Below are 27,341 nucleotides of genomic sequence, written 5' to 3'. Positions count from 1 at the left end.
TATAAAAATCAAATTCATTAGCTCATTTATTATGAATTCCTGTTCATCGTGCTTTCGTTCGTTCGTTCGTTTAACTTACCAATAAAACATTATAAATAGACGTACGTAGTTGGGTAACGATTAAAATTATCGAATTCCAAAAAAAAAATATTTTAAAAGATATGCGTGTGTTAATGATGGCCATTTGTGTATTTAAAATAACGTAATATATTATAATAAAAATATATTACGATGGTAAATTGTAATTACATGATAATGAAAACGACGGTCTAATAGTTAAGATTTTACTCAATTTCGTTTGCTCATCTCATTGAACAATTTCAAATATTTATTTTTTATTGTAAAATTTTGGCCCAATGGAGCTGAGTTAAAACCTGTCACATCTCTTAAATTAAGTATTTCTTTCGCCATCTATATATTTTAAGCTACCTTCTATAAAAAATATCGATTCCTACTGTAGGTAAGAAAGAAATTTTGACTTTACTTGAATATGATCGCCTAACTTTCTAAAGTTACATTAAGTTAGAAAGTGTTATATAATAATAAATAAATACATAACATTAGATGAAAATGATAATGCATTTATAACAATTTTTCATTATAATTATTATTTTATTATAAATATAAAATATATTTTGTCATGCAATGACGAAAATTTATTTAATAAATTTACTTGACTTTTTATCTCTATTAAAAAATTCTAATAATGAAGGCCCGACGATCCAGGGGGTTGTGGTGCCTTGAAAGTTACACTGTCTGGGACTGGTTTTGTCGAAAATAAAGAACCAAACAAAACGTGTTGTATCACCGGAAATTTGGTTAAAACCTAAACAAAATTAATTCCGTATTTTCTAATCAATATGAGGCACACAGGAATAAAAAGAAGAAGAAGAAGAAGAAGAAGATGCAATTACCTCTGCTTTATACATTCTGATTAGGCCACTGTTAACTTTGGACCAAGATGACACAGCGCTAACATTCCACAGTTGATTAGAATGTTCAGCAAATGGACCAGTTTTTACCTAAGTTAATAAAAATTATGTTTACAGTTGTAGCAAATTTCATTTTTTTTGCAATCTACATATAAGTATAATAATGAGTTTGTTGCGTTTTAATATGTACTGAATTTGCGCGAGAAAAAGCAATTTTCTCCGTAATTAAAGGGCCATGATAAATTTTTTTACAACTGAATTTCAGCATTCTAAGAACAACATCAACAGAGAGCAATATATCATATCATTTCTGTACATACGCAAGCTGCATAATCATATTTTAACAGTTATAAATATTGTCGATAAAAGTTAAATTTAAATTAAAGTTAAATTACCTTTGAAATAAATTCAATGCACCCTAAAAACATGTATTGCCTACTGTTAGCTTCAACTAATCCATGATCCGTAAAATGTTGAGGCTCCATGCGAGGGTGACCTAGAATTTATATTAATTAATTATGGATCTTTCGTCACAACTAATTGAATGTTGTAAAATAATATAATTACCGATTAACTGAGAGCTACCCCAAATAAATGGTACAAACTGATAATCATCTAAGCTCCATACTCCATGACTTCCAGCAGGTTCCATTCGATATGTTAATTGAAGTTTACGTACTACTTCAAGATACCTAAATAGACATTAAAAATTTCAATCCCCCTCATTTTATCATTGTAATGAAAATATTAAAATACAAACAATACCTATTAAATATTTTTAATCCTACAGCAGTTTTATCACTAGATTCAAAAGCATTTATTTTAAACATACAACAAAGAAACATAATAAAAGCCATTTCGTGTCCAGTTCCGTAGTCAATACGCGTTGCATTTCCAAATCCTTCTAATAAATATTGAACAATTTCAGGAATAGCTGGATAAAGATTTTCAGGTAAAATTTGATTTAGTTCTACCACAGCCGACTAAGAATTAATTGTACATTGTTATTTAAGAATTTATTATTATTCCATATTATATTCGTTATTGGACAGGACTTCACTTACACCAAGGAGTTTCTCATGCCATATACGAAAAGATTTATTACCAAAACGTTGCGGTTGTTCTGTTGGTGGAATTTCGTTGATCCATTGGTCAAATTTATTAAGTAATTCACAAACTTTATTCACTGTTGATGAGCAAGAATATTTTGAATCGATAGCTTTCCCTTTTACAGCGTCATTGATTGCCATTATAAAGCCAAAGTATTCCTATGCAAACATATTTGCTTATAGCTTTATCAAACACTTAATAATCATTTATTGTGAAATTTTAACTTACAAAATAAGCTTCTGACTTTTGCCATACCGACATATCTTGAATACCTTTAATTGCTTTTTTTGGCTCAATAAATTCATGATCAGCTGAAAATGCATTGAAAATATTCAATTGTACATTCTCGAAATAAGAAAATTTTATGAATAAAAACTTACCGGGTAATCTAAATTCTGAAGACGATGAACCTGTTCTTAACGACATAATTATGAATTTACATAAACTAATTCTAAATAAAACAATGAAAAAAACGTTAGAAGTATTACAATAAATAAATTTAAAAGTATGTACATTGACAAAATTAACGCGTTGAAAATTTATTTAGTCCATGAAATTAATTATTGTATTATATTCATAATAAAATAGTGAAATACAACAATATTACATATATTAAAATATTTATTGGATTTTTGTAAATATTTTATTTTGCTAAAACATAGAGACTCGGTGAGTTTCACGGCACGCGCGTACACTAGACAGTGTTGCCAAATTCTTTTAGTTATTGTAACAAACTTTTATTTAAAATATACCAGCCAATAATATTATATATAATTAAATGTAGTTAAATTTCAATAAAATATCTTTTCTCCTATTCTTAACGAAGATTTAAAAAAAATATAATTCTATTTAAATAGCCATGTTACATATTTAGGCAAATAATAAAGGTTAGTTAAATTGAGATTTTCTAGACTATTGAGAAATGGTAAAAATAGGTTTTTCAATTGCTAGTTTCAAACTTTCTACTGTCAATGTATTGTAAAGGCTTATTGTTTTTCTAATGATTAAGCTTAAATATGATTATACTATAATCTTAAAACGTTTTTCTCTTATTTTATTCGTTTACTTTGAATTGTTAAAAGTTATTGACCATGTAGATGATCGTTTTAGGTATTAACTATAATATAGTCTGGAGTGTAAAACCAGTTTTTTTTTCTTTTTTTTTAAATAATTTTATACTTTTACAAAATAACATCTGTAATTTTTATCAGGTATTAAGAAATAAATTTTATAGATACAACACTTGAAATACATATAATCAACAAAATTAGTAGTCTATAGAACTGAATTGAATAACTTGGATTGAACCGTATAAATTATTTGTTTTACAGATATGTATTCTAAAGAAGATATTGAAAAAAAACGTCAGCAGGCTTTGCAGCGTAAGAACCAAAGAGTATTATCTTATAATAATGTAAATACCGAAAGTATAGGTACATCAAGAAATGTTTCAAGTAATCAATTAATACAAAATAATACAGCAAATTCAATTACCAAGATTTCAAATAATTATAAAATTAAAGGTTTAATGCCAAATTCAAATAAATTACCTGTTTATAGAAATTATGAAGGTAAGAGTCGGAGTACAATTAAATTACAATCAACGAAAAATCGTTTCAATCCAGTAGCAAACACTAGTAAATTCTATAATATTATGCCTAAGTTGGAAGTTTGTTGTTCCATGATTAGTAATACCAGATTTACCGTCGATATGAAAGTATTTAATACAGATTTAATAGATTTGTTTAAGACTATTCCAAGTAAACTATACAGTAAGTATACAAAAATATTATGATTTCATAAATCATATATATGATTATTACCAAATTTTGAAATTAAAAGCAATCATATTGTTTCTCAAATTTTGTATAATTTTTTTTATTTTAAATCTAAATTTTCAACATAATATTGAATATTTACATTACAGATTTTACAAACAAAACATGGAATTTTCATATTTCCGATTATGACATACTTAGAGAAAAAGTAATTGGTTTAAAATCTGATATTGCATTTATAGGCTTGCCAAGCTTCCTAGTGAAAGTAAGTTTTCTTCTTATATTCCATTATAATGTAATTTGTATATTTTATTTTTGTGTTCAAGACTTTTCAAAATTTATTATTACAAGAAAAAGAGCCTAAAAAAATTGTGGACTTATCCGATGTTGACGCAACTTTATTGAATTCGTTGTATCCGTTTCAAAAACAAGGAATAGAGTATGCATTAAATTTTATTCTCTGTAAATATTTACTCATACGCTTATTTATTTGATATAATACGATTTAGGTACGGGATATCAATGAATGGAAGATGTCTTATAGCAGATGATATGGGACTTGGTAAAACAAGACAAGCTTTAGGAATTGCTGCTTATTATAGAAAATATTGGCCTCTATTAATAGTTACTCCATCTTCTTTAAAGTTGATTATAATTTTAATTTTAACGTATTTTAATTATTGTTAATACTTTTAACAAGTTTGAAAATAAGTTTTATTTTTAGATATCAGTGGGTAGAAGATATAATTCAAAATTTACCATCGGTGCCTATTTATTCTATACAGCATATAATTACCACCAAAGATAATATTGATAAAAGTCAAATTATAATTGTATCATATGATTTACTCATAAAAAAAATTGATATGTTTGCTGCACGAAAATATGGTGTTATTATTTGTGTCAGTACAAAAAATTTAATTGTTAGTTATAATAAGTATATTTGTTAAATTGTAATTGATATATAATAAACAATTCATGGATTTTAGGATGAGTCGCACTATTTAAAAAGTGGTAAAACGCAAAGAACAAAAGCAATACAACGTTTAGCTAATTCCCGGCATTTAATTTTATTGACTGGTACTCCAGCATTATCTCGACCAATAGAGTTATATTCGCAAATAAAACTATTGATACCAGGTTTCATGAGGCAAGTGGAACACAAGAAAAGAAATCGTTAAAATCATTGTAAATTAATTGTTTCATTAAATTAAATTAATCTACAAGCTTTCTTTTATAGTTACCAAGAGTTTGGAATAAGGTATTGTGGAGGTGTAAAAAGAACATTTGGTTGGGATTTTTTAGGCTCGACAAATTCTAAAGAGTTGGAAATATTACTCAAAGCTTGTTGTTTAATTCGAAGACTTAAAAGTGAAGTTATGCTTGAATTGCCATCAAAAATTAGGTATAAAGATTTTTTTGACAAGTATTTATTTCGATAATTTATTAAAATAATCGGGAAAACTCGATGTATTTATTTATTGAATAAATTTTTATGACTAACGAAAAACTTATCACAATCCTTTCTAATTCAAAGATTTGATAAAAATCTACGGCAATTTGATCAGTATAGATTAAAAACAATAGATTAGTAACAATTGATTTTTCATAATAAATTTGGGTTTTTGCTGAATGTTAAACTAATTATATGTTATGGATATGAGAGTGAACAAACACAATAACAGAAATTAAATATTACATAAAAAATTTATTTTCCTATAGAGAAAATGTTGTACTTGATCCACAGTTAATAAAATACGGAACAGAAGAAATGAAAACCGCTTCTAAAAATTTGGAACGCAGTTTGGATAGTCTTCAAAAAAAAAATGCTCTTTTACAGTATTACGCTGCAACGAGTAAAGTTAAGGAGAAAGCTGTTTGGTAATGATGAAAATTACTATTAAAATGTATAATTATCATAATAATATTTAATCCAAGATGATTTATTTTCAGTAATTATGTTACTGATTTAATTGAAAACCAAGAAAAATTTCTCATTTTCGCTCATCATCAAAATATGCTAGATGCCATTTCTAATCTGTTAACGTCAAAAAAAATTCTGTAATTTATTACTTACTAATATTTTCCTACAATATTCCTAATTTTATTTATTTATAATACAAAATTTACTTTATAGATTTATACGCATCGATGGAAAGACTAACTCTAATCAAAGAAAATTTTATGTGGATATGTTTCAAGAAGATGATAAAATATTGGTAGCAGTTTTATCAATATTAGCTGCTAATGCGGGAATAACAATGACAGCAGCGAGGCTTGTTATTTTTGCTGAATTATCATGGAATCCTGGAGTACATTATATATTTAATGCTTTACCTATACTTTTATCATATCATGATTTTATATAATTATTTTGCAGATTCTAGCTCAAGCGGAAGATAGAGTGCATCGAATTGGTCAAACTAGCAATGTTGTAATTCGTTATTTACTTGCAAAATCTACAGCTGACGATCACATGTGGCCAGCAATTCAGAAAAAAATTAATGTATTGAACGATGTTGGATTAGATCAAAATTTTGATTTACATGAAGTAGACACATCAAGTCAATCCTCGGTTCTTTTAAATCAAGAGAAGTTAGATAAATACATTAAAGTATCCTCAAATACTACATCGATAAATTCATCGAGTCTCGATGAAACGGGAAACGCTACTCTACATGTAAGTTTTGAAAGCATGAGAGACCTTTTGGACATAGATGATGATGCATTCAATGACGTTAATTTAACTGATATTACCTAAATGAGATAAAACGTATTTTAATAATTATTTATTTTCTGAATTTGTAAATTATAATTATTCACTGATAGACAAAAATGGCATGGCAATTTTTTCCTATTATGTTAAAAGAATAATTAATGTAATATTAAATGATTGCAAACATATTTAATGTTATTGAATAAAAATATTTTTCTAAATAACTTAATGTAGCTTTTATTTTTAGTCTTTGAAATGTAACAATTTTGAAAAAACGATCGATTTTAAAATACCACTCTTATTAAAAGCTACGAACATTTTGAACAGAAAACAATTAAAACTTGAACACTTAAGAGCAAAATTTTACATTAAAGTTATTTATATCAAAATCATTGTTCACCGTTTCGATCGATATAAATTTTTGCTTCAGTAGTTGGAATGAGCAAGGTTAAGACTAGGGCACACGAGTTTATCGATTATAGCCTTTCTAATTTATGTGATAACCAATTTATACAGTTGGATTAAGCAATACTTATAACGATCAATGATAATTGAAGAATGATACCTCTTGTTCTTTGTTGTTTCTTTGCCACTCCTTTTAAATAGTTGAAGAGAAATAGTTTCCACCACAGTCAATTATGCTTAGTAATGTTTTATTTTATTTTAGAAATACACAAATCATGATGTAACGGTACAGTTTATAATAAAATGTTGTTGTTCTACATAATCTGATATTATGTTTGTATATCGATTAGACTTTTACCGTACATTTGTAGAGCAATTTACCATTTCGTTACTTTCAAGTTGATGTTTAATATTATTATTATTATATATATATATATATATATATATATATCTTTATTTATTTATTCATAATTCAATTACAATAAAAAATTAATACTATACTATTGAGTGGTGCATAAAGCCTAAAAGCCTACTAAATTTAACAATGAATTTAATTTTTATTTAATCGAATAAGAAAATAATACCAATTACAGCAAAGGAGCTGGGGTACTCATATTGAAGATAGCTAATGAGTTCTCACTTAATTTGATGACAATCGCTATGCTATAATTATATGCTACATAATGCTACATAAGCTGCTTTGTAATAAGATAAAAATAATTTTACTTTTAAACATATTCTGATTTTTTCATATGAAGTTGGTAAAATTTTTGTATTTAACACGTTAAAAAAAAAAAAAAAACTTCAATAAGTTTTTATTAATCATACTTATTATACTGTCATATTGACTAAATGCCAATTTTACTTAAGTGTTGCAAACAGCACTTGAAACTCTTTTTAAGCTATTACATACAATCTGCCAATAATTTCCAGAAACTGAAAAAATGTGTTTATAAATTCATCTTATTGTAATTTATTGTTATTTTTGCCACAACATAATGTTGTATTACCGATATTATTACTACTGCAATTGCATATAGGATATATAAGATAATATTTAAAAAGTACTTGGAGCTCATTTTTAAACTTACATTGAATGTCATATTTACACTCAACGTTTATACAGTTAAAATCTTTGTTGCAACTTGTGCTTTTGATTGGCACACCACATTTCACATTTTATATAAACGATAAACGATAGATTTCTAATGTTTCCATTAATTACACGTATAAATAAAAACGCCAAAATATTGATTAAAAATATTTCAGTTAATATTCATGAAATACATTAATTTTGATTACTTGAAATTTATAAAAAAAAAAATAATAATAATACTAATAAAATAAACAATAAATAAAAGGTCAAATATAAAACACCGCCGTATAAGCTTATTTTATAAAGAACTTTATTTGATTTGCAGGTAATATATGTATACAAAAATCGATACAATAAGAATATTTACGATTATCTAATTATTATGATAAACAAGTTTCGGTTTATCTAGCATACGGTTTGTAAGGTTTTTTGTTTCAAACACTTGATTGGTACAAAATATTTTGCAAAAACAAAATTTACTTATACTTAATAAATTCGTTTTATCCAGTGGCTCTCGATTCAAATACAAAGGCAATGAATTAACAAAACGCCAAGTATTTGGTCGATAAATGTTAGATTATTTGACAATAATGAAGTCATTTTTGCACAACCGAATAACAAAACGGACACTACTTGTCTCGAATAACCTCGAAAGTAAATGAAACACTACTCTTTTTTCTTCTTTTATTTTTCAAAAAAACACTTATTTATAATATATCTAGAATAAAGAAAATATGGTTCAGCAATACCTTTTTTACACTACTCAATGAAATGTTGGTCGTATTCGTAAGTTTTTCAAATCAAATTTACTTTACGCAAAAGCGACTCAACGATCCTCGCAATATTATAATTCTAATAGAGAAGACGAAACGACCCATCTCAACTCAACATTTGAATTTTATTTCTTATATGATTTTCAACCAATCAACATTTGAATTTTAATTCTTATATGATTTTCAACCAATCGACGAGCCTGAATATCGGTTATTTCATTCGCCGAACATCCATCTTAATTCGTTACTCGACTTTTTCTGAGTTTATTGTTAATTTCTACTGGTGCATAGTAAATTCACGGTTCACATTCGCAATTATTTTCGGCTTCCTAACTTGTATTCAGCTTCCTAAATTGTATATATTTTTTTTCTTCTTCTCACGAAGTAAATAACAAAGTGAATTCTTGGATAAATGCGAACGATAAAGCGCCAAGTATCTGCTCGAGTATTATGGTAAAAGTAATTTAATTGGCGATAATTTATATTTCCTTTTGTAAATATCGTAAAGAATTTTATTTAAATTGTATTAGTAATTTTGTTCTTTCTGTTTGAATAGTGGAATTATATTGGTGCAGCGCATGTTAAGTGAATAGTGTATTTGTAAATAAATGCTCTGAATTTTAATAGAACAGTATGTAAACGCACTTTCCCTTACTTGAATTCTATTTCTACTTTATGAAGAATAACTATTATTTTCTGTTATATTTATAGAGGTAAGTCATCATGGCAAGATATGGTTATTAAATTGTAACAAAAAACACTATATCAATGTAGTATTGAACAGAAAAATTAATGAAATTCCGTTAATTTTACTTTATTATTCCCTCATCTAACGATGTAATTTAATAGTATATTTAGATATTATTGTATTTATAAATTTTTATAAATCTTACAAGTTGAATAAGATACAATGTATAATTAAACGAGAGTTCAAGCGCAGCATTGAACTACATAATTTTATTAATTCTTATGAATTTAACATAATGTATTTAATCCTATTTGAATGACAATGAAAAGTAATGTAAAATTGTTTCTATTGTTAGCGTTGACAAAATCAGTCCATAATCAATATTATGGATCCAAGTGAAGTGGAATTTTTGGGAGAAAAACAACTAGTTAGTATTGTTCCAAACTTTAGTTTTGGTATTATTCACTTAATTTCTGGATCGGTAGGACCTTTCAGAGCCGGTTTACCAGTTAAAGTCCCTATTTGGCTTGCAATAAGTCTTAAACAACAACAAAAGTGCAGAATTATTGCTCAAGAATGGATGGATATCGAAAAATTAAATGATTCTATAGAAGCAGAAAAGAGATCAAAGTATATATAAATTAGTTTTTTTCGTTGCCTCTTATTAATTAACTAAAACATTTGCTTTTGGTATATTTAGACTTTTTACAAAAATGCCAAGCAATCACTTTATGGATGAGGCACAAATGTTACTTATGGTTGCGCCCGATGACATACCCGATGCTGATAACATCAGAACCGCTGTAAAGGTATCATCTTGACTTAAGATAACAAATTCATTGTAACAAATGATTGTAATCTTTGATAAATATTACGAAGAGCTGGAGTAAAATATTTCTATTTTAATCGATTTGATATATCAAAAATTGGTAAAGTAATATACATTATTATGGAATTGTAGGATATATGGGACCTGCGAATGTCTAAATTGCGCAGTTCAGTAATTGGTTTTGTTAAAAATGCAGGAACTTATGCAAAATTAGATCATCTCACTGCAATGGAAATTAATAGTATACGCTCATTATTACCCGATGCATTAGATATAATGCTTCATATGGAACACGGTGGTAAACCAACGGTGTTACAAAGTCTCAATACAACTATGTAAAATCATTTTCATCGCTGTATAGAAAATCAAATATATTTTCGTATGCTTCTTCTTTATATGTCAAATATTTGTAAAAATAAATTTGTAAATAATGTATTCTCCATATTTTCTTTATGTTAAGGCGAAGACCAATGCGTCAGGAATACTTTTAATTATTATAATTAGAAACTTAATTATCAATTAGTATTGTAAAAAAGAAGATTATTTAATTACTATTCACTATTGTGTATACAAGAAGCTGAGAAATAAGATTATTAAAATTATTTAAATTAAAGTTAAATTAAAATTAAAACCGATCCACTGAAATTATATATCTATTAGTAAATCAAGAGTTACCCGATCGCTAATGCAATTTTATGATGTAAACAATTGTCAAATTTTATCGTTCTTATGTATATTAAACCGAGTCTAATGAAATGTTTACCTAAAAATTGAAATATCCGTACAATTGAATTATATCATACAATTGAATGCAAAAATTTTAATCCAATTGCAAATTAATTGAAGTGGTTCGATTAACATAGGTATGCGTTTAAATTAAAAAAAAAAAACTGAAATCACAGGATAATATTAAGTTAAATTTAATATTTTTAATTTATTATCATTATATTTCTCTTTGATTTTTCATACCAATAATTATGACATACAACATTCGTTAACGTTTCAACATTTTCTCTAGAACTTAGTAATACAAATATATATACATTAATACAATTACTTAAATATCTAATAGTTCTTCTATTCATACTCGAAGGCTTTTCACAATATTTACAAATTATATTACAATAAGTGGTTAGTGAATTTTGCATTTTTCCAGAAAAATATGAATTTGCCTTGGAATACATGAAAAATATACGCAATTTAGAAATATGCGTAAATTTACACAATTTAATGCTTTTATATATTTATAAACGTAGTGTTAATAAATATTTCTCGATGATCCAAGCAATTTATTTTACATTATAATGCAATTGGAAGTTCGCCTAAGCGTAACGAATTATAAAAATATTAGCGTACATTATGGGAAGGAAAGAGACAGAGGTCTCAGGAATTTTACACACGAGATCCAATAATAATAATGCTCCCATCACTCCAAAATAAACGACTATTGGCTTAGATTTAATATAAAACTATGACGAGAAGTCGTAGAGCCACTTTTCGGAGTGAGATGCGTCTGATTAAAATGGTATTATTATAAACAATATAAGTACAATATATTAATCAATTTTAGCGCGTGCTTACGTTAATTCGCATTTCGTGATCCGAAAAGTGAAATAAGTTAGACTCGAGATCAGACTTGCGTATACGATTAATAATTTGACACGAGCGTAGTCCTATGAAAAATTACGAATCCCCAGACCGTACGCAAGCAGTCCGGATATGATGGATAAAGGCAGGCGGCGATCCTGGTCGTTTAGATGCTATTGGGGGATCCGATGATTGGGACCCCGTGGGACTGGATGATAAAAACAGCATCTATACGGCGACGATCTTGCTTGGGTCGATTTTCACTCTGATGAACATCGTATCATCCTTAACGAAGTGGCGCTTCTTAGTCATTTCGTGGGAGACAAATCGAGGAAAGCCGAAACCAAGGGAGTCGGGTTCGCGGCTCGGCCGTTGAAAATTCTTCCAAGTTGGATCGGGGATGAAGCTCTCGACGATGTTGCATGCCTTTTCGGCGACGAGCGCCTGGTCCAGCAGCGTAAACGACACGCTGTGAGAAAAAGGCCAACGTAACAAAGCGTCGTACTCGCCGGGCAGGATCTTTATGTAAATGGATATGTGGGTGCCCTCGCCGGTCCCGTTGCCGTTTAGAAAGAGCGAAGCCTGCGAAACATTAAATAGAATGTTACGTTCCTTGTCCATTGGTATCTACTTACTTCCTATTCCTATTCCTATCCCCATCTCCATCTCCATCCCCCTCCCTCCAACCCCCCTCCCGAGCGTTTCGCTCATTCTCGGGGATCGAAATTCCATGGAAATTCTGTGGATTAAGTTAAATCGATAGCTCACCTGCAGCTTGTAACCATATTGACTAGTATAGAACGGTGGACTGATAAGCTCGACTCCCTCCTTCGACTTGGCCTCTGACATTTTCGCGGCAAAGTCGCTAATCTTCCAGATGAGCGTGCCGGAATAGTTGAGGGACATTTTACCAAGGGCCGTCTTCAAACTCGTGATCTGGTGTTGTTGCTTCGAGACGACGCTACACATTAAGCCGAGGTGTGCTTTAGCTGACTCGTCCATGTGCTTGTCCAAGGAGAAACGATTGCCCTAAAAAGTGGAACGAAAAGTCGACGAATTAACGAATGTCCAACCTACTCTCGCTACCCACGTGCATGGTAACCAGCCGGATATTCGGTTATGTTGAGTAGCGCAAGGTTTAAGCTCACCTTGAATCTGCAGCCAGCCTCCTTGAATGCGCAGGAGAGGAGATGAGTCGTGCAATGGTCCTTGAGGTGAACCTCGAGGTCCTCCCGGGGCAGTACCGCGGTCTCGCAGCGATGAGGACAGGCAACGGGGAAACGGCCACACTTGGCGTGGTGAGCCGACAGGGTGTCAAAGACGAATTCCTTGTTGCAGTAGCGACAGGCCATCAGTCGCTTGGCACATTCGCCGACTTTATGTTGGCCGAGATGCCGGCGTTGTACCTTCATGCCGCACTTGTTCTCACAGTAAAGAGGCTCGTAGCCACACGTGCCAATGTGCTTCTGCAAGATCGACGAGACGCGATTTTAGACGGTTATTGTCTTCAATTGGGATAGGGGTGAGGGGGGCGATGGATTATTTGGATTGTTGTAATGCGTACCTCGAGCGTATAGCCAGTGAATTCTTTGGCGCAAAATTCGCACCTCGCGCGTCTCTGAGCACAGGTGTACTTCAAATGATCCTCCATTAGAACGCGAGGAATCATGGCGCCACACTTATTGTTACATGGTATCGCATCGTGCTTGCACGTGTTCAAATGTGCCTGCAAACGATAAATAATGAGATTTGATTTAACCATTAGATGGCTTCGATATTGGGTAGAGCGATATTAACCTTGAGCTTTCTCAGTTCGTCGGACCATTTGCAGCCGTCTTTGTGATGAATGCAGTAGACGATCGATCCCATAATGGCCTTTTCAGCTTCCAAATCTTGAAAAGTCTGCAACAGAAAAGTGGGAGGGAAGCTTAAAAAGAATTCCTTTATAATGTGACAATATCGGTAATAAAATTAATTATGCGATCTTATGTCGTTGATATATGGAAGAAATGCAGAAGAAATGTGTCGGCATATGTATGCTTTATATGTAAGCTGACACGACGATTATAAGATCCTGACTATACGCGTAATTTGAAAAAGCGTTAATTATTTCTTCTTGTCAACTTCGCCAGATATATGAAAAAGTGTTAAAGTAATTTCTATCGCGAGATATCCGAAAGCATTTATTTCAATTTTCAGAATAAGCTTTGAATGCAACACTACGGAACTGCAAATCCTAATTGGGCGCAACCGACAAATGCTTGATTGTTTTTGGTAAGAAAATTATTTAGCCGGCCAATCAATTTCCATCATTACTCCAAACATCCAGAGCCTCGTCTATCTAAGAGATGAGACGGAGTAATGTGGGCGATTGCATCGCCTTGTCATCTCACGGAGAAGAGCCAAGAAGGAGATTAATGGCTCACAATGGACGTTCGCGGGGTTAGTTTCGAGCGACGAAAACGCGATGAAAGAGAATAAGTTAATAGCGCCGAGGCAGCCGCGGTGATAGGGGTTACCGGCCCGGTAACGCGTTCTTACTCTTCTCGCCCTCTCGCTTATCGATTGAATCGCAGAGCGATGGACATCTTTAGAAATTAGAGGAGAAGGTTATGGAAAATCCGGAGAAGACGCGCGATGCTTTATATAGGTTATTACGGGCGGGAGACGCGAGCGGAGGGAGAAGCCGGTCGCTCACCTCATATTCCCGGACGAAAATGGATGCGCGAATTGGCTGGCATTCAAGAAAGCGGGGTGTGTCGTGTTTTAGTTGACGCAAAAATCTGTTTGTTTAATCGCGCGTCGCCGAGGCCGCGATCTTCCCAAGTTTGGACGTTCGTTGTCATTAAAGATGGGGAAAAAGTGGTGGATAAGGCATGGGATAACGAATTCCATAGGACGATCTGCGGATTTCCGATATGCGGAAAGTGATCGAGAATTCCACGGAAGGTGGGAGGGTCGCAGGGCCGAGGGGCTGCGGAGAAAATAGTAGAAGGAGCAATTGCCTGTGAATAATCACGTTGATAAAAGCCCAAGCGATCCCGAGGTGCCAAGCCCATCAAATCAGGGAAAACAAGAAGTCCTAAAATGTAAGTGGCGGTGGAGGAGTCGTGAGAGGCGCAGGGAGGAGGGCAATAAGTCGGATGAAGGAGAAAAAAGGAAAAGTGCCGACAAGGCAGCCCGGGAGGTCCATACCGGGAAAGCGTCGTTGAGGTATGCGGAGATAGGTGGGGCTAAGTAGTAAGAGAAATGCTGCAATCCGCTTGACAACGGTATTGGAAAAATAGAGACATTTGGTCGTTCCACGAATTTTCACGGTACCTCGGTATTTTCACAATATTTTTAGGACCACCTTTTGAGCCGGCAAAACTTGACTGATGAGCATAACTTTATGCTAATGCGCCGAGTTATTTGATTTTTTCACGATAAAGCGTTTCGAACATTCCGTCGACGATTGCTCGTTGGTAAAACTACAAATTGCGGGATGCCGATCCTTACTGAATAATAATCCTAATTGCCCAAAAATGTCTCTACTAAATAAGTGTATAAGTGTATCGATATATATATATATATATCGATTCGCGATTGAGGCTTTAAAGTAAATTTCAGCGTATGGGCTGGCTGTTACTGAAGAACCAACGCGAAAAGATTGCTGTCGAAGGACAAAATTAAATTGATCCGACGATAAATACGACGTGTCGATGTTGCCTTGTACCATCATCGTCGGCATTTTGTATTTCCTCCGGATGCCGTCTTCCGGGAAGAGTATCGCAGCCCTATCGAAATAACTCGAGTTTTACAGCGGATAAGAGCGACGCCAAAAACCGTGATACCGAGGGTGAGAGTCGCAACACCTGCGGGGGGGGGGGTGACTTCTGGGACAGCTCCTTTGAAGTGCTGCGCCGAGCCAATGATTTAAGAGCTTGTCGTTAGATTATAATTTCGTCCTTATGGAGTCGTCCCACTCTCTCGATCTCTTTTATTATTATTATAATTTTTTGTAAAGATGAACGCATGGGTCGAAGAGGACGAAAGAAGGGTGATGTCATTGGTCGTAACTCTGGGGCATTTAAATTCAAAAATAACTCGTCCCAATTATTCATCGGTAAATTAAAATCATTCATCGAAGTAAGCTAGTAGTGAGTAAGACCGGGCGACGAGCATTCGAAATGTTAAATCGTCCCTAGACACAGACGCGAGATTTAACAATAAATAAATTGGAAGGACACCCCGACAGAGATGTCTTACATGGCAATTTTAAAGCAAATTTCACTTGCCACCGTTCGCGAGTGCAAGGTGCGTGAATTCGCTTTCCCGCTATAGGCAGGAAACGCTCATGCAATTGGGGTTTAGGCGGGGTTAGGCGGGGTTTTGAGAGGCGGTGGGGAGACCGAGCAGAAAACCGGTAAGGCCGGTGGCCGAGGCAGGAGCTCGGGTGTCCTTCCTCGCACGGGCACAGGTTACAGAGAGGCAATGCGAGTTTTGCAGGAGCCAACAGGTCTCGACTCGCTTGTAACCTGTGCAGCCAAGGTCTTCTGGATAGGCCGTGGTAGAAAGAACCCGGCGACCGTAAAGAGAGCCGCCGCCTTCCAGCCGATCGCACCTACCTTTTTTTTCGTCTTTCATCTGTTCTTCCTCTCTTCCACCCGCCCTTCGTTCCTACCTTTCTTCATTCATTCTACATTCATTAATTCATTCATTCATTCCTTCCTTCCTTCCTTCCTTCCTTACTTCCTTCCTTCCTTAATTCCTTTCTTTCTGCCTTCTCTGGTTCGTCCTACCTTACTCCGTTTATTTATTTGCGCGAATCAGAGGCGCGTGCATCCGGGGAACGTGGGCCGTTCACCTCGAGGCGCATGCGTGTCGAGACGAGTGCACGTATTTACGAGCGAAAGGTTATTTAAGACGCGGCACGCGCACGCGCGCGCACACCTTCCCTGATGACTGGACACACGCGGACGAGGGCTTTTCTTGCTGAGGGATGTTGTTCCGCGATAAACGTCGTTGTAATCGATAGGTGAGAACGAATCCGAGATGATATTACTTTCGTAGTTAAACGCGCGAGAGTCGCGTATGCCAGATTGATAAAGATCATTGGTGGGTTCGTTGGCTCGACAATCGCAACACTCGATCCTGTCGAGGCGATCAGCTTTAAGCAGCCCGCGCTTGCGTAATACTTTATTACGCGCAAAAAATTTCGATGGCACGTGGACTTGCCTGCAAAAAATTGCAGAATGTTTAAGCAATAAGCGGGTAATTGCGATTTCCTGCGGCGGAGGGCATTGTTCTACGACATTACGACATTACGACATTGCAATTCTTAAATTGCCCGGCTCGTAAAATGCTCTGGCGCAGGAAAGACGAGAATGACCAATTCCAATTGAATTCGAAGATGAAAAAATGCGAAGCATGTCGGTGGGAATGGAACTTAAATAACCCGCGGCTTTAAATTCGTGCCGAAAACCACTTCCGAGAGGATACATAAATAAGCCGGCTACGGGCTTCGACTAATTTTAATACGCCACAAATACTGTAGGAAAAAACGTCGACGAGTATCGGGGGATGACGAAACGAAGCGGTCGCGTTGAATAATACGGGTGGCGTCTCTTCAGCACCACTGGCACTGAAATAAAATCGATGTGCGAGGACGGATGTGACGCTGAGTCGGTCGCGCGAGCTAAGCTCTCGAAAGGCAAATGAACAAGAGCGAAGAAAGAAGAAAAAAACGGAGAAGCCAGACAGCCCACCCCACTCGGGATCGGAGATTTTTCATATTGTCGGGAGTGATGTAAGCGCGCGTAACGAACGGACGACGCTCGCTTATCAAAGCGGGTGTTAATGTGCTACGGCGCAGTTGATAAGACGGAGAACTACGACGGGCGCGCACCGCCGATCGATGCTTTTCCGGCGAGCATAGCCGCGCTCCCTTCTTCTTCTCCATCCATAACTTCTTAATTTATGCAGCGCAAGCCTGCTCAACTACGGCCACATCATTTATTTTCCTTTTAAATCGAAAAAACAAGAGGAGATATATTCAAATACACGAAATATGCCGAGTAAGAGCGGCGGTCGAGATACGTTTGAAGAATTCCTACTAATGGCATTCCAGGCGGCCTATGCCGTAGCCCCGCGACGGTATCTCATTACGATGTCTTGGCTGCCGTGTCGCACTCGATTTACAAGCGACCATCACCGCTTCCTAATCCAAAGGGGGCGAGTCTGGCGCGTGTACGAGTTGCCGTTCCCAACGGACTCGGCGGCTTCGGCGGCGAATCTCGGAAAGCGAGCGCGGCTTTGTTCGACTATCGGCGAAAGGCGAGAGAATGAGAGGGGGGGGGTGAGCGGATAGCGGCGAGAGGGGGGCAATAAAGAGAAGCCGCCGAAGGAAACGAGCAAGCGGGGAGGAAGAGGGTCGAGGCAAGGCGGACAAAGACAGTCACGGGGGACTCCTCCGCACATTCCTCGTGTTTACGAGCCGCGACGACCAAACTCATCGCGATGCCCCTGCCCCGCCCGCCTTGTGGTCTCATCTTCTCCATTCCCGAGGCTCACCCAAGAAACCGAGCGGGTAAATGACCCCGTTAGTGACCGCGATTCAAGTACAGACTCCATCCGCGCTTACGGGCCAATTCAGCGAAGGCCGTCGTAATCTTGCATAGCCTCCGTTTGTAGGTACGTTTACACGCACTCGTACATACAGAGAGAGAGAGAGAGAGAGAGAGAGAGAGATAGGAGGTAGTAATGGGACGGCGTAGTTTACGCTGCTTTTCGCTAATCTTTCGGGTCACTTTTTGAATAATGAGGTGACTAAGAATGCAAGGAAAGTGCAATCGCGCGCTTCCAGAGATTACGGGAAAGCCGGACTATTTAAAAACTAATAATACTCCTCTGGTTTTTAGCGTCGGTATGCACGGGGACCGGTGCTGAAATTATTAGCAGCGTCTCAGCTTAAAGAAATTGTACGTTAAATTATCGGCAGCTGAGTCACTCGCCCGCAGGCCAAATGTGTCCGAAAACGGGAGAGAAGATGCGCCGCCGTCCGAGTAACGAGCTGGGTCGCTCATTGGATTCCTATCGCGGCGGCGATGGTGGGAGGCCATCGAGCCCACCGGCGTCGCGCGTATCCAACGTCCTTGTTAAGGACGCCTGGCCTCCTTCCTTACACGCGGCTTCGCGTACAATGACGTGACTTTCTCCCAGGCCCACGGCGCTCGGTCGTCATTGCATTGTCCAAGCCGTTTGCTCGTATGGAGAAATTGAAGCGATGCCCAGAAATATTTCGCCGAAAGGTTGCGTGCTAACCGAACTGGGTAGTGGACAGGGGCAGGGACAGGGGAGTAAGGGAGGAGGAACAACATTGTGGCGCGCACATCCGATTCTCAGCGGTCGCTGCGGTTTTTGGGCTTCGCACCGGAAACCCGCCGCGAAAATAGCCACGAGAGATTTAACGCTCGACTCGATCGCGTTTTCGGTAAGATTTCTCGCCGACCACTGTTGTAAAAAGGGCCGATTACTCGTTTTATAAATGAAGAAAGGTAAACGCGTTTCGTTTCGCTAGCTCACTGCGAATACGGGAAAAAGCTAATCGAGCTGAAGCTGACGGATGCCGAGGCGAACCGAGCCTAGAGGGCAGAATGAAATGTAGGGAAGATAGACGAGTTAGAGGGGTAAATTTAATCGGCGAAAGCCAAAAGCTCCTAGTAAAGCTCGAGTCTTGGTGCGTAGGTACACGTCGTAGCCTCGGGCGCTTAGGCATCGCATGGCTCTCACGCGAATCGATTGCGCCCTTCCCTACGTGCATATACGTTATAATAAACTTGCCCACGGCCAGTCTCCACGACCAGCCCATAAAGCCTACAATTTGAATAATTGGTTAGGTAGAAGGAGGGGAGGCGTGAGGGGGAGGGGCGCCGATACCAGAAATTCAACGAAGGAAGAAACATCAGTGTTTCCGAAATTATTATTGTCCGCATCTTTTGCCAGCTAAGAATTTTTATATTGCATGCTCGGACTGACTATTGCCCTGTCGTTATATATATATATTTTTTAATATTTTGCTTTACTTTTTTAAATACTCCGCCAGACATCCGTAATTAGTATGTGACTCATCATCACACATCATCAGCGCTACTTTCAATGATATTTTAACTGTACTAATGCGACATTACGAGTCCGACCATTCCGTAAATTCTTTAAAAAAATTATTATGTAGAGGAAACGGCAAAAATTATTTTTATCGATATTCATTCATTCACTCTTTCACCCTCGCGCTCTCTCTCTCTCTCTCTCTCTCTCTCTCTCTCTCTCTCTCTCTCTCTCTCTCTCTCTCTCTCTCTCTCTCTCTCTCTCTCTCTCTCTCTCTATATATATATATATATATATATATATATTTCTTTTTTTATTTATATACCGATATATTATGATTTTTCCTACAATTTTGTTCACGTCTCTTAAAAAAAAAAAAAAAGAGGACTACACTCACAGCCTTTATACAATAAATTACAAACCTTAAATATTCACATACTTGAAGAATACTCTTGATGTTACACACTTTTTTGTTTGGCCATTACAAGTCTACATTACTTCATTGTTAATAACGAAGAACGTCAGAAGTACCCAGCGATCGTAATTTGTCAGACATATTCATAAACTTTAATGCTAAAATAGTACTACAACTTTTTATTGCCAGAGGGAACTACGTCTTTAAAGGGCGACGTAGACTATTCAAACGAAATAAAGAAATTCACTAGTGAGTAACTTTCACATACACTTGCACTCCGACGTGCATTCCCGAGCTTAATTTGTTGGTAATTGGGGAGAACTGGCCCAATTTGTAGTCGGAACCGGAATAAAGGAATAAAAAGAAAGAAAGAAAAGAAAAACAGAGAAGAAAAAAAAGGAAACGCACGACCGGAGAAAAGCCAAAGTGTCGACTGACTACGAGCAAGAAATGTGCTGCTCATTGACCCTCGGCTTCGTTTTTAAATTAGCACATCTCGTTAATAAGAACCTCGCAAGAGTGCATCACCGCATCCAAAGCATCGCTTATCGCGCATTCCGAACTTACCGCCAATGGCCCTTTAGTTCATAGTACGTCGGCAGACTAATGTCTTTTAAATTTCCATTTCCCTCCCCCACCCCGTCTTCACCGTCACTCTACCATCGTTTGCGCGAGGATTTGTCGAATCGTTATTGCCTACATTGCCCCAGCCATTTACTCAGAGTGACTTGATCCTCCTGAATTGAAAATAAGAAATGAGACAGCAACAATGACAGGGGGGGGGGGGTCTTGTAATATTATAAAGTGAAGCATCCCAATATACAACTTAATGTATTTACAAGTACATCGGCAGTTAAATTTAAAATTATAAAGAAATATTTCTTTTAATATTTATAAGTCAGTTCGTATTAACATTTGTTGAACGCCAATTGTGTAAGTCATTGAAGATTACACATTCGGTCCCAGCGTGTTCCGTTAACTGTCCCAACGTATTTCATAACGAGAGTAAAGGAGGGAGGGAGAGAGCGCTATATAACAAGGCTATTCACGCGAGAATTCCATCGGAGATGAGCGTTGATAAAAGTGCGCGCGTCAACTGTCAATGCGAATCGTCGACGGTGGCTATTAGGGCGAAAAGAAGAAAATTAAAACAAGACAGTCTGACTCCCAGTTGCGGATTCTCGAGGCTCAATCAGTGTGACGCGTGGGAGTAGATAAGATCGACCCCGAATGAGTCGAGGACATAGTCGAGAAACCACTTACCGATAAATAAACTTCTCAGTCTCTATCGCCACAAACGGCTGCTCCCTTCGTCTTTTATGCAACGCTCGTTCCTTATCTTCGATAACCGAACGCACATTTTATCTCGGGGCGGGGCGTTACTCGTTTGGACAGATTCGCGTCCTCGATGACTTTACTCACGAATGTATTGAAATTTACTTACGCTGTACGAGCTCCCTTGCTTTATTTACGGATTTCCCTCGAATAGGCGAACTAGCCTTGGACATATCTTCCTTACCTACTCGTTTTCGCACAATAATGAGAAGCGGCTATTTTAGAAAATAACTGCTGCTTGCTATACTTTAAATTCATAGGCAGAGGTTACATTATACCCCCTCACCCTACTCCACCGAACCCTTATAGATCTTCTCCTTATGTAGAAAGATAGTACGGTAGATGAGTAAGAAATGTCTTTGAAAATACTTCGCACGATCGAAAAATCCGTTAAAGCTCCCGTTTTATCAGCTGTTTAGCGATTAGCGAGCAAATCGTTGACAATGAGTTCAGGGTGGGTGTGCATTGATAACCAACGTCGTCCTCATTTAAAAGCGCAAAGCTTGAAATTCTTAGCGAATTACAGAAATAATTGACGCCGCGAGCGACATCTCAACGGCTTGGCAACTCGGCTTAATCGAAAGTCAGCCATCTCAAGGTGTATTGTTAACATATATTAAGAAAAAAAATTAGAAGAAATGTGATTTAATAATTAAGAAAGATCGGGTGTTAAATCGTAAAAAAAAGTAAATAACGAGCGAAAAAGAAGCCACTGAGATGTAATAAATCAGAACAGTTCGCTGAATGTGAAAATGCGCTGGATAGTTCGCAGATTTTACGAAATGAGTCGTCGTTCCCGCAATCGCTTCTACCTTCTAATATATATTCATCTCGCCCCGCCCAGTTCAACAAAAAGGAAAAGAAAGAAAGAAAGAAACGCACGCAAAGAGAGAAATTTGTGAGGTGCGAGTATCACCTTTTTTTTGTATGTAGACGTTGCCGTTTTACGCGTTCCTTCAAACTGTAAAACAATTATGATAACGAAATGACTATTTTTTGTTTACTACTTTATGTCCAATTGATGATATTATGTATGAATGCACTTTTCTGATAAAATTATGACGATACTTTAATAGCACTTCCATTGCTATAATAATCACCCGAAGGTTGTAAATTTGTTCAAAATACTTGTTCCACTTGTGTTGAGAATTTATACATTCCCATCTTCACGGAGTATTAATGAAAAGTCATTCGAGCGTGATTATACATGTATATGTATACAGCAACTCTCATATTTTCCATCTGAATTTGTATATGTTTTTGTAATTAAGCGCGCGTGACGGTTAAGAAATAAAAATTTTCTAATTGGTCCCCTTGGCACCGCTCGCTCCACGAATTTTCCGTTGACGCGACGAGTTTATGTTTATTTCGCGCTTTTGGAGGTAGCCAGTCTTTTTTTTTTCCTTCCTCTTACTTGTTTCGGATATACCGAAATGTTATACCAAAAGCCGAGGGCCGCGGCTCGATAGATCAACGCACCGAGATTCGAAGAAGTCAACGAAAAAGGAAAACCGGTTATCAGGCTTGATAAAACACAAGTAACACAGTACTAATACCAAAAAGCACATTGTCATGTTTATACTTCATGTATCCTATTATCGAAAATATAAATAGTAAAAATACAAGGAACATAATTTAATCAGCGGTGTAGCAATAAGTATTACAATAGTTAATCTTTTGAGTCGTAAAGATTAATCACTGGATGTACTAATATCCGTGGCATTTTAAAATAACTTACAATCATTAGGGAATAATATAAATTGGCAATTGCTAAGTCGACTTTGAAGATTAAATGACAGCTTGTTTCCGAGACTGTTTCCGAAAGCGTGTGAACGTAACGTTGCACGTAAGCGCAATTGTTACTTATTGTCATTTAGAAGGCTTTAACAAGTAAAGGGGATTCCCGTATGGGAGCTCGATCGATGGACCGATGCACCGGGGCCTTCATCTCCTAAAAGTGATATTATCAATGATAAGCAGAAGAGCGCCGAGATAAGTTTTAACGACGAATACGAAATTTCATGGATTACCACAACGGCAAGAGGCTTCGTCCCCCAACGCGCCAACATTGTGAATCAGCATTAAAGAGTCGAAGGATTTGAAACTCAACGTGGCAACGCTCGCGATCGCCTTCTAAAAAGCGACATAGCGACCGTCGCCGTCCGTTACCGCAGCAAAACATCAACGAATGTGTCGGCCTGACGACGACTGTGCTGCGCATTGCCTCGATTCAAGGCTGATTCGCGAGCGTCCTTGAGTTGACACGCGAGTTATTATGATTCTTTTTCCGCCTATTTACAGCGTTGCTGCTTTAGCAGGCAACTCCATTTTCGGCAAAGACTATTTTTTTTTCTTTCCTTCTTACATTCCCATGTCAATTTCCCATGTCAAACTTATGCAAACAGTCGCGCTCAAGTCCGTCCGGGACGTGTAACGTTGTTAATGCACGTTTAGTTGTGACCCCCACCCACCCCCCTCAGCCAACTTATTTACACCAAATGTTATAAATCCTCGGGTTATGTCAGATAATTGCGCGTGTATTATATTCCCGGCCCTTGTGATAGCAGCAATAATTTATTTGTATGCAAATCAATATTTCACAAACGCTCGGCAAAGAAATTGACTAACATTGCGAATCTAAGCGTAGTATGCAATCGCCCAGACAAAGTGCATTGCTTTCGTTCATACCTTGTGCGTGTATACGTAATGGATAATTGCAGGGATTAAAGCATTATTTTCGCATCGTCGACAAGTGTTTGCCAAATCTATATATATACATATATATATATATATATATATATATATATATATATATATATATACATATATATAGTGTGACGTAACCCAACGGACATTGCTATCATCGATCGATGCGAGTCGTCCGTCCCACGGTCATTAAACGAGGGTGAAAAAGGGTTGGTAAGGATGTTGCTAAGAAGGAAACGTTAGAAGTATCTCGGCTCTCCATAGCCGTTCCCGTTTGCCTGCATACTTTACGTAAACTGCACAAATACGGTCACCCTGGCGGTTGCGACTCGCCATAAGAGATCCAATGGCCGGGTAAAAACCAGCCGCATCAGTTTATCTCTGTCTAATCGGACTTTTGCTCTTTCTCGAGCATCTCGCAGAAAAATCGATCCTCCAAGCAGGCGACTCCTACCAGATTTTTCAGAAATATCTTTGCTCTTCGTCGTAGTTATTAACATTGCAGTTGCTACGAAGCTTTTTCTCGGTCTTAATCTCGTCGCAAATGTCAAGGTTAATTTTCGTTGAAAGTCAGAACCATAGACGGCGGCGGCGGCGGCGGCGGCGGCGGCGGTGGTGGTAGCGGTGGCGGTGGCGGCAGCGGCGGTCGTGCTAACAGTGGTCGCAGTAGCCGAATCTCGATGACGTGCACGTAATTCCACGCACCGACGAAAAAGAAGGGATTCGCACACCCAGAGGGAGAAAGGAGTTGCCGGGGTCAGGAGAAGATGGTAGAGGAGGAGGAGAAGGAGGAGGAGAGGAGTGGAGAGGAGGGGAGAGGAGTGGCTGTCGGCGGGATTCGGTTCCCACGCTTCCGCGGGCGAAGAACCTTGGCCCGCGCATTCACTCTCCTTCCCTGGGCTTCGCGTATGTACGCGTGGACCGAACTTTTCGTCCGCGATCTGGGGAACGTCGAGTGCGCAACCCAGGAATGGGGAGTATCGAGGGGACCATTACTACTTAAAGTACTATGAGACTTTTGAAAAGGCGTTATTGGTTGAATCGTACGAGAGGATACCTCGTCACCACAGAGCTTCTTAGCGATTTTTCCGGGCGAGACTACAACATACCAATGTTTAAAATTGCTTGCACGCCTAAACTCGCAAGTCCGTACGCGTTATTGTGAATCAGAATAAGTTGTCGGGGCGAATAATTTATTATTGTATTAAAATAACGGGCGAAATAATTGCTAGAATTATCCTGTGATCGAAGCCAAGTTGAAAGTGCGCTTGTAAAATCATAATTCATAGCTTTTGAAATTAGGTGAAAATAGATGTTAATTTCAGTCTAGAAAATAGTCGAAAAAGCTCTATTCGAGACAGAAGAAGAATTTCATTCCTTATACATTACTGTCGTCTTCGTCCAAGCTTCAAGATCTGTTTCTTTCTCCGAAAGCTTCCAAGCTTCAAGATCTGTTCCTTTTACCCGACGTTACTCATTACGATATTCATCCAAGATCTCCTGTAATCAATCCCCTTTCTCCCTCGCGAACGCAACAATTGCACCTAAAGTAAGTGAGCAGTATTAAGTTTAAAAAGGATTAGCCGACAATGAGCAAAAGAAGCGGAGATAAAGGACCTTCATTTTCTCCCGTTACAAGCGCAGCAACAGACTTTGCGAATGCGACTCTGGACACACGTAACAAGCAACTGCGTTACATGCTGAACGAACTTGAACTTTCTAGGCTCGATGCAATGCAGCGGCAGCTTACGATAAACGTGAGAGCACCTCGGGTGCAATAGATGCAATAGTGCGACGCGCCTGCATCTGGGCACCGTCAGTGCGTCGACATTTTATCGCGTTGACGACGGTACGTCGACGGAATTAAATCTAAACGAGCCGCGGGGAGTTATGAGAGATTACATCGGCTCGATTGCACTTGGGAAAATTAGGCATTAAGTATGTACAATGCGAATAACAGTCTTGACTCCCCGTACAATATCATGTAGATAAGAAGTGAATTGAGTGGCATCTCCGCATTTATGGAAACTACATTTATACGCGGATAGACTCATCTTCTTAACCCCGGATCTTAACCCCGTAATGCCCGTAATCTTCATTCTCATAATATTTTAATCATCTCGTTGCCTGATAGTTCCTCCCTTCAACTTAAATTGTCTCTCTACCAATAAAACGATCGTTAAAATTTGAAGGAAAAAAGAGAAGAAAAAAATAATAAACCGAATGAACATCGAGACTACTTTCCATTTTATCTCACTAATTTCCAGATCTATTAGAATCATATAAGACATAAGAACGACCTTGTATGTCTGCATAGAACTAAACGTTTCAATCGAAAAACTCTACTTGTGCATCAGTACACACATCTATGTTCTGAATTATTGGAAAAAAAAAAAATATATATATATATATATATATATATATATCAAGTCAACAAAGGGATAGATGCGAAGATATAGACTTAAAGGCACATGTAAAGGTAGTGGGAGGGTGCGATATATATATATATATATATATATATGCTCGTTTCAAGACTCGAGAATAAACAAAATATATTATTTTATATAATTCTAAAATAATATAATCATTGCGTGTTTTATTGCATGAGCGAATAATAACTTTATGAATATTTCAAGTACCGAATATAATAATAAGTTAGGAATATGTTGTAAACATTTATTCGCAAACAATTGTGAAAGAAGATCGATTGAGCACTCACGAGATGTAAAGAAAATAGAATGGAAAAGCCCCTGGATAAACAACTGTATGACAATGGAGTTATTCGTAGACCAGCACGACACGCAAGAGTCCGTCAAAAATTTTTACTTATTGACAAACGGATAAACGTTAGAGGGAGAGGAAAAATCAAGGGCTTTTTAAGGGAAG

General features: G+C 36.8%; 4 protein-coding genes across 5 annotated transcripts in view; 2 read left to right on the top strand and 2 right to left on the bottom strand.

Moving 5' to 3' along the window:
* Positions 1-656: 656 nt before the first annotated feature.
* LOC105369005 (serine/threonine-protein phosphatase 2A activator) lies at positions 657-2,522 on the bottom strand. Its single transcript, XM_011508231.1, has 8 exons — positions 2,423-2,522; positions 2,271-2,353; positions 1,997-2,200; positions 1,698-1,915; positions 1,500-1,624; positions 1,328-1,428; positions 915-1,022; positions 657-826 (listed from the first exon to the last, which is right to left on the bottom strand). Exons 1-8 carry the CDS (start codon positions 2,466-2,468, stop codon positions 701-703), a joined length of 1,011 nt encoding a protein of 336 aa, XP_011506533.1. The 5' UTR covers positions 2,469-2,522; the 3' UTR covers positions 657-700.
* Positions 2,523-3,233: 711 nt separating this feature from the next.
* On the top strand, positions 3,234-6,672 carry Marcal1 (SWI/SNF-related matrix-associated actin-dependent regulator of chromatin subfamily A-like protein 1). Its single transcript, XM_011495583.1, has 12 exons — positions 3,234-3,253; positions 3,374-3,814; positions 3,970-4,085; positions 4,147-4,259; positions 4,330-4,464; positions 4,545-4,722; positions 4,810-4,970; positions 5,061-5,225; positions 5,543-5,701; positions 5,774-5,881; positions 5,958-6,132; positions 6,201-6,672. The coding sequence occupies exons 2-12, from the start codon at positions 3,376-3,378 to the stop codon at positions 6,579-6,581; spliced, it is 2,130 nt and encodes a 709-aa protein (XP_011493885.1). The 5' UTR covers positions 3,234-3,253; positions 3,374-3,375; the 3' UTR covers positions 6,582-6,672.
* Positions 6,673-9,338: 2,666 nt separating this feature from the next.
* On the top strand, positions 9,339-10,719 carry Psf2 (DNA replication complex GINS protein PSF2-like protein). 2 transcript variants are annotated; one of them, XM_011508227.1, is made up of 4 exons: positions 9,339-9,523; positions 9,854-10,128; positions 10,199-10,307; positions 10,460-10,719. In XM_011508227.1, the coding sequence occupies exons 2-4, from the start codon at positions 9,884-9,886 to the stop codon at positions 10,664-10,666; spliced, it is 561 nt and encodes a 186-aa protein (XP_011506529.1). In that variant the 5' UTR covers positions 9,339-9,523; positions 9,854-9,883; the 3' UTR covers positions 10,667-10,719. The 2 variants fall into 2 exon arrangements, with proteins under 2 accessions (XP_011506529.1, XP_011506532.1); XM_011508230.1 differs by having other exon boundaries at positions 9,354-9,441; positions 9,852-10,128.
* Positions 10,720-11,644: 925 nt separating this feature from the next.
* Traf4 (TNF receptor associated factor 4) overlaps positions 11,645-27,341 on the bottom strand; it is a 21,101-nt gene continuing 5,404 nt past the window's right edge. The window contains exons 2-6 of the mRNA XM_011508226.1: positions 13,712-13,816; positions 13,479-13,640; positions 13,063-13,380; positions 12,683-12,943; positions 11,645-12,496 (exon numbers count right to left, since the gene is read on the bottom strand). Of these exons, the coding sequence (XP_011506528.1) occupies positions 12,143-12,496; positions 12,683-12,943; positions 13,063-13,380; positions 13,479-13,640; positions 13,712-13,816 (1,200 nt within the window). The 3' untranslated portion in view covers positions 11,645-12,142. The remainder of the gene's footprint in view (positions 12,497-12,682; positions 12,944-13,062; positions 13,381-13,478; positions 13,641-13,711; positions 13,817-27,341) is intronic.

This window comes from Ceratosolen solmsi, unplaced genomic scaffold, assembly GCF_000503995.2.
Source record: "Ceratosolen solmsi marchali unplaced genomic scaffold, CerSol_1.0 scaffold1, whole genome shotgun sequence".
NCBI classification, from domain to species: Eukaryota; Metazoa; Arthropoda; class Insecta; order Hymenoptera; family Agaonidae; genus Ceratosolen; species Ceratosolen solmsi.
Note: the sequence above shows the minus strand (reverse complement) of the source record. Positions and strands in the feature narration are given on the sequence as shown.

Excerpts from the sequence above, each read along its gene's own strand:
- LOC105369005 (XM_011508231.1), bottom strand. The coding sequence starts at position 2,468 with ATGTCGTTAAGAACAGGTTCATCGTCTTCAGAATTTAGATTACCCG. Across the intron at positions 1,429-1,499 it reads GGGTAGCTCTCAGTTAATCG|GTCACCCTCGCATGGAGCCT; the intron begins GTAATTATATTA and ends TATAAATTCTAG. Across the intron at positions 1,023-1,327 it reads GCATTGAATTTATTTCAAAG|GTAAAAACTGGTCCATTTGC; the intron begins GTAATTTAACTT and ends TTATTAACTTAG.
- Marcal1 (XM_011495583.1), top strand. The coding sequence starts at position 3,376 with ATGTATTCTAAAGAAGATATTGAAAAAAAACGTCAGCAGGCTTTGCAG. Across the intron at positions 4,260-4,329 it reads TTTCAAAAACAAGGAATAGA|GTACGGGATATCAATGAATG; the intron begins GTATGCATTAAA and ends AATACGATTTAG. Across the intron at positions 5,226-5,542 it reads GAATTGCCATCAAAAATTAG|AGAAAATGTTGTACTTGATC; the intron begins GTATAAAGATTT and ends ATTTTCCTATAG.
- Psf2 (XM_011508227.1), top strand. The coding sequence starts at position 9,884 with ATGGATCCAAGTGAAGTGGAATTTTTGGGAGAAAAACAACTAGTTAGT. Across the intron at positions 10,129-10,198 it reads GAAGCAGAAAAGAGATCAAA|ACTTTTTACAAAAATGCCAA; the intron begins GTATATATAAAT and ends TGGTATATTTAG. Across the intron at positions 10,308-10,459 it reads ACATCAGAACCGCTGTAAAG|GATATATGGGACCTGCGAAT; the intron begins GTATCATCTTGA and ends ATGGAATTGTAG.